This window comes from Salvia miltiorrhiza, chromosome 4 (assembly GCF_028751815.1).
Source record: "Salvia miltiorrhiza cultivar Shanhuang (shh) chromosome 4, IMPLAD_Smil_shh, whole genome shotgun sequence".
Classification (NCBI taxonomy): Eukaryota; Viridiplantae; Streptophyta; class Magnoliopsida; order Lamiales; family Lamiaceae; genus Salvia; species Salvia miltiorrhiza.
Window position 1 is genome coordinate 45,902,513 of NC_080390.1, and position 6,721 is coordinate 45,909,233.

Sequence of the window (6,721 nt, forward strand, 5' to 3'; positions counted from 1 at the left end):
TGTTTTGTATATATATTTTTATTTATAAAAAATATTCAATATACATCCTAAATTAATAATTTAATTAGAAATAATTTTTTTATGAATAATTGTTGGGAACTTAATGAAATATCATAATCCTTGTTTTGATGATACCAAAATCAATAGGTTTCTTTTGTAATAGACTAGAACTGTTTGAACTCAAGTGTTAGAGTTCTTTTTCTAGTTTAGTTGTTGTTCTGAAGACTGAAGAACGAATGACTGAAGACTGAAGACTGAAGTTGCCGACTGAAGCAATAGTCGAAGAATCAGTTTTGACTGATTCCTTAATGCGAGACACGTGGAATCAACGGACTGATACTAAAGTCAAGTACCAGTTAAACATTCTTCCTCGGACTAAACCTCCAACGTTCAAAGGAAGCCATGCACTCCAGAAGTACAGCCGCATTAAATGCAGAGATCTCAGGATCGTCCTTTCTCTGCAGAGGTCATTCCTCTTTGGTGATTACCTTTTCAGAGATGTCGCATCTTCTGCTCTTCAACATAGCCGTTCTTACTAAACAAGGAACCTCGAAGATTGAAGGCTCAGCCCAAGTTCAAATTACTCTATAACGGAAGAAATCTTGAAGTCCTTCTCCGTCAACGGATCTATTCAAGACGTCTCCTATAAATAGCGCTCGAGGATCACTTCAATCTTCACCGATTCAACGACATAAGCTGAAACGCTGCCAAAATTGTTTCTCAGCTAAAGCCCAGACTCTCCCAAGTTTGAATCGAAGAAGAGAATCCCAAAGCCAAAAATCAGTCACTGCTGATTACACATATTCTCTTAGACCTTAGGCAAACCTGTTTATCCAAAGCCTAGGTCAAACTAACTCCAATGAACTTATTCTTTGAAGTTTAGTTGATAAGTTTTCAAACCTCCCTTCAACCTACTGAATCAAGTGTTTGTGTTGTAAAGGAGTTCAGAAAGGTGTTCTGTCTCTGTGAGAGCCTAGTGCCCAGTGCGTACTAGGAGTGAGAAATCAAACAAGGTGTGTTGGTATTGAAGATTGGATCTTCAGTTGTTTCGGTTGTGTGCACCACTGCACCCGCAAGCACACGTTCAGGTTTGCTGTGCACCCGTAAGAACTTGCCAGTGAAGTTGTTAGTCTGATCAACCGACCGTGGATGTAGGAAGTGTTTTTCGAACCACGTAAAAATCTCTGTGTTATTTACAGATTTCAGTATTTACTTTCTTACTTGTGTTCTTTCCTTCGTAAACTGAAAACTGTTTAATTGCAAAGAGAAACTTAAAGACTGACAACGTGCTTAACTCACAGGCTATTGGGAAACAAAAGTTTTTCGTTGCATGTGTTATCAGTCTAACTGATCTATCTTCTGATAGTCAGTAAGATTCATAACATCTCTGTTTAACAAACTCGACTAAAGCCTTACATGTATCAGTTAAGATCTTTGACTTAACTGATAACTCTTTACTGGAGAGTATTCAGTATCAGTCGTCAACCCTGTTTTGGACCTTTGGTCAAAACTCTTTTCAGTAAACAGGTTGTGTGAGTTTGTGTTTGTAGTTTCGTTTTGAGCTCTGGTAAAGATCGAAAATAGCCTATAAGTGTATTCTCCCATACACGTATTCGAAACCCTCCGTACCTAACAATAATATATGTGTGTTTAAAGTTTCAATTTTTTCTCTCCTTTATTAATATTAAATAAGTAAATAAATTATTACACAATTTAAGAAATAAAATACATCAAACCTATTGACAACCACTTAAACAAATTGATTTAAAGAACTAATCCAAAAAAGAATACATCGATGAACCCAAATGTTAAAGAATACAAGTAAGAATCCCTAATGTAAACAGTATACCCATTATTGACGCCCAGGCGCCGCCGCTCTTCTTCTTCTTCTTCACTCTTGACGCAAATTTGCTCGCCCTTCTTTTCTTCACGTCCATTTCACAGACTGCTGGGGCAATCCCACCGCCGCACGAACAGCTCTGCCCTGCCTTCTCTGGAAGCAGCCGCACCACGACCCGTCTCCTTTTTTCCTCGCTCGCTTCGCCTTCTACAGCAGCAGCCGCAACTGCAACACCTCTCAGTCAGGTACACAGAAGTCTGCCTCTCCCGCCTCGACTCCTCCAGTATGTAACTCATTTATGCCTGTAAACATCCCTTCTTTCTTCTCATTCTCCTTCTCCATCCGGACATGAGGACTATGGAGTGGGCGGCGAGAGGAGATCACCTACGCGGAGTACCTCGAAAGATGATTTTCATGGCGGTGGGAGCATTCGCCAAGGCTGTGGCCAATCTGCTTAACACCACCACCGTTTACAACGTCGAAACCCTCCTCCGCCTCGTCCGGCATCGCCCGCCTGGCGTCCCTCTTATCACCGTCAGCAATCACATGTCCACGTCAGTCATCCTCTCATGTAAAGTGGTACTTTTGTGTTGATTTTATGCTCGAAGTTTGGTTAAATACAGGCTATTTTGGACATTGTTTGATGCTGCCTATTGCGAGATGAAAATGGATTTGTGTTCTGCATCTGCATTCTTTCATCTGAACGATCTTGGCAAAAATCGTATTTGGTGAAGTTAAATTAGATGATGGTGATTAATTTACAGGGGGATTGTCCATGATAGCCGAATATATTGTTATTTGTATTCACTGGGTAATAATGAAAATTTCAATTGACTATTTTCTATTGTGCGGTAACAGTTACTCATTTGCTTGTATTGACTACATATACTGGAAATTACAACTGAGTTTTAATTGTTTCTGCTTCAGGTTGGATGACCCAGTATTGTGGGGATTCAAGGGTTTTCCCATAACGGATGTCGAGTTAGGGAGATGGGTACTTGCAGCTGAAGACATATGCTTCAAAAACCCAGTGTATTCATATTGTTTTCGACTTGGTATGTTTTATTTTTTAGTTGATATATGTTCTGCATAAGTTCTTTAGTGTTTGTACTGGCAATGGCCAGATTCTTGACGTTGCTGAATCCAATCCTCTTTGCTGGTTTCTATGATTGGATGTGATCTTGAAACATAACACAGTACACGTTTAAATGTCAACTGTTGATACTTGATACACTACATGAGAACAAGTGAAACTAGGAACTTGGAATACTTCAATTCAATAGCTGATCTTTGTTACATTAATGATGGAGAATTGGGGATTGCACATTCTTTTTCTTTTTGGTGTTCAATCTATAACATTTAAATGGAATAATTCGTTTATGTTAACTTTAGGCTTTGCAAAACTTCCTCTACGAGATTAGAGTTACATCATGGTCTGGCTTAGTTGGGAATTGCTCACTACTTGTGATGCTCCTATTTCCAGCTATTACTGGTGGTTTCTTATGCTTACTTGATCTTTGAGTAGTGTTGCTAATAAATGATTGAATATTTGTTTGTTTATCAAGAATAAACTAGTTTTCTGAAATAACAATTACCTGAAGCATCATATTGAGTGTGAAATTAACAGGGAAATGTATTCCCATAACAAGAGGTGGTGGAATCTATCAGGAGCACATGAACGAGGCTCTTGATCGCTTGGCTAATGGAGCTTGGGTACTTTCCATCGTCTTGCTTCTTTTGAAATATTTGAAGAATATGGTGTACTCCCTTGTTGCACGTGTTTCTTCTTAAGCCATGTGTATATTGGTAGGAATTTACCACACTATCAATTATTAGTATCTCATTTTTTATGTTGCATAATTTTGTTCTTCACCTCTATAATACACTGAGAGATTTGAACCTTTGATGTGAGCATTTACTTTTTGGGAAGGGCAAAAGTTTCTGTCTCACATTGCCTATTGGATAGTGAGTTTAGAACTAGTTATTTCAGTAAACTTCACGTCTTTCCTCAAACCACCGAATTTGAAGTGACCGTCCTTAGAGTTTTTTCTTCAATCAAACACTCATTCCATGGTGTAATAGCAATGCTTGATTGTATCAATACTATTTGTGATTTCGCAAGTGCTGAGGATCTTGGATTAGAGGATATCAAATGTTTTTATGACTCTGCAACCCAGTACCTATTGTAAGCTGCTAAATTTATCGTAACCGTCAATTGAAGACTTGTTTCATGGTATATGATGCCCAGTTATATAATTCTATTTGTAATCCCATATCTGCTCAGAATAAGAAATTCAAGGTACTAAATGTTTCTATGACCTTGCAACCCAATAACTATGATGATCCGTAGATAGCTACCAGGGTTGACTACTATCAAAGTTTATGATGTAAAGCAGTAATTTCCTCATGCATCTTTTATGTTGTTTGGTGAATATTGAGTTTAAGCAAACTGTCATATGTGAACCCAAACAATTAATTATGGTTGTGTTGTGATACCATGACCTGCTGCTACTGTTATAAATATATGTTTCCATAAATAGAAAACAATGAAGTTGCTCTGAAGTTTCTGTTTTTACTTCATTGCCAAATGAACAGTTGCATACATTTCCAGAAGGGAAAGTGTATCAAGAAGATGCACCTATACGGAGGTTGAAATGGGGAACTGCCAGTCTCATTGTTCGTGCCCCCGTAACTCCGATAGTTTTGCCAATAGTTCACCGTGGTTTTGAACAGGTATTCCTTGTGTCATCAATTTAATATGTCGTACCATAGAAGGTTTGGCAATTGTGATCTTGCTTTTCTTGTGCTTGATGATCTAGGCAGATTGAGTTATGATTTTAACTAAATTAAGAAGTCATGAGCAAGTTAACAACCTATACTTTTTACAAGTTTCCATGGACTCTGTTTTACAAGATCACTTTGAGGTAATTTGGTTTTTTTAACTATCGAGTCTTCTTCTCTCTGTGAAGAAATGTATTGAGCAGAATTGTCGTTCACTACTGTTACTCATTTGCGCATTTGTTGTTTACCACATTGTCATATTTGTTCAACAAACACGTAATTGGAAAATGTGCAAAAACACCCTCGAAGTTTATGTATGAGCGCATATTCCCCCTGAAGATGTTTTGTGCGCATTGAGTCTGAAATCAACGTCAGATTATGTAATTAAAAGCCTGAATTATGAGATAACCGGGATGGGGTTGGTTTAGCTGACCGGCAACAGTGGGATTGCACTGAGAAGATGATGTCTGTGAGCGAAAGTTCTCAAAGCGGGTTTAATTGCACCACTATATTGGGATTCCGGACACAATTGTTACCCATACAATCTTTTAAGGAGATGCATTCCTTAATAAACTTTGAGGGTGTTTTTGCACTTTTTTACCTACACTTAATTTACCTCCTTACTTGAGAATGATGTAATTTCGGCTTAGCAAAATAAGAAGTTGTAAATGAAACAAATAACTCTTCATAACTGCATGAGTTTGGGTTTGTGTAACCCATTTTAAATAGTCAGATAATCTCGGTAACCTTTGCTGGAGTCAAACCATCTCTCACCTGCTAGAATGCAGAAAAAAATGAAGTATATCGAGTTCTGAGTTGTTGAATATATTTTTGGTGAGCTGCGTAGCTTGGACAGTCTCAAGGTTATCAATCTATAGGGGTGAACACTGGTGGTTGGAGTTGCTGCATAATCTATCTCTACTGTTGTTGGAGTTTCTTGCTTTAGCTAAAGTACTTGAGATGTGTCCCGCAATATGATTAGTGGCTTGCACATGGCATTCATATTTTCTGTTATAGTTGTTTGTGGGCGTTTTGCAGGTTATGCCTGAGAATTATATGTTTGGTAGAAGGCCTCCTTTCCCTTTGGGCAACAAGGATATTGGAATACATATAGGCGAGCCAATTATGTTTGACATCCCAAAACTGAAGCAGGAGGCGCTACACATGTCCAAGGATGTTTCATTCTCTGGATGTGGATGGCCCAACACCGTGTGTGGACTGGATGAGGCTGCACAGAGATGTCTTTATATCAATATATCACACCATATACAACGACTCATGGAGACCTTGCGTATATCGTCTCTCAAATCCACCTGATTCTTCATTTTTCTCCATTTTTCCAAATACGAGCAGAAATAACGGCTTACTTTTAATTGTAATTTTTGCCAAATTTCATTTCACTATTCAATATTTATTTTACACTTATGGGTTTGTTTTTGCGTTCGAACAAGAAAATAAAAAGATTGAGGTACTATCGAATCACACCAAAAGTGATATCTCTTCCTACATGATAAGGGCCCGTTTGGTTTTCAGTATGGGATTAATCAGGATAAAATTTATCCTGATAATTTAGTGAGGATTAGTCTTGATTTTTTATCTCACATGAGTGTTTGGTATTATTAGTTATTAATCCCATAAAACTGTTTGGTATTCCTTAGAATAGATTGGATTAACAACTCAAAAACCTAAATTGTCCTCCCATATTTTCATAAATGCCAAGCGCGCCCTCAAAAATAGGGCTGAATGCAGCGCCAATTCAAATACAATTTAAAATTCGAGATTTCACCTTCAATCTTTTATTGATTTTAAAAAAACAATTATTTCGATAAAATACACATGAAAACTAAATATATTGATTTCAAATTTTATTAATTTAAAGTAATTTATTACCGCAAGACCATTGATTAAAGTCACTTGGCCTGTTTTTGCATTCAAAATGAAAACATTTCCTGATGCGGTTTGATAATAGAGGAAAATACTGTGAAGCATTTATTTCCTTTTCGTTTGAGCATAAATAGGCAGGGGGTGTATTTAAAATAATGGTGGAGGCAGTGAGAGACATACTAGGGCTTCGGAAACTCATCTCGATAATGGAGCCGG

At 37.6% G+C, this 6,721-nt stretch overlaps 1 protein-coding gene across 3 annotated transcripts; it reads left to right on the top strand.

The window, feature by feature from the left end:
- The first annotated feature begins 1,752 nt into the window (after positions 1–1,752).
- LOC131023763 (N-acylphosphatidylethanolamine synthase) lies at positions 1,753–6,052 on the top strand. Of its 3 annotated transcripts, none has more exons than XM_057953343.1 (5): positions 1,753–2,411; positions 2,768–2,895; positions 3,468–3,553; positions 4,436–4,573; positions 5,660–6,052. In XM_057953343.1, coding segments are annotated over exons 1-5 (633 nt in total). In that variant the 5' UTR covers positions 1,753–2,409; the 3' UTR covers positions 5,939–6,052. The 3 variants fall into 3 exon arrangements, with proteins under 3 accessions (XP_057809326.1, XP_057809325.1, XP_057809324.1); XM_057953342.1 differs by having other exon boundaries at positions 1,753–2,394; XM_057953341.1 differs by having other exon boundaries at positions 1,785–2,394; positions 5,639–6,052.
- The last annotated feature ends 669 nt before the right edge of the window (positions 6,053–6,721 follow it).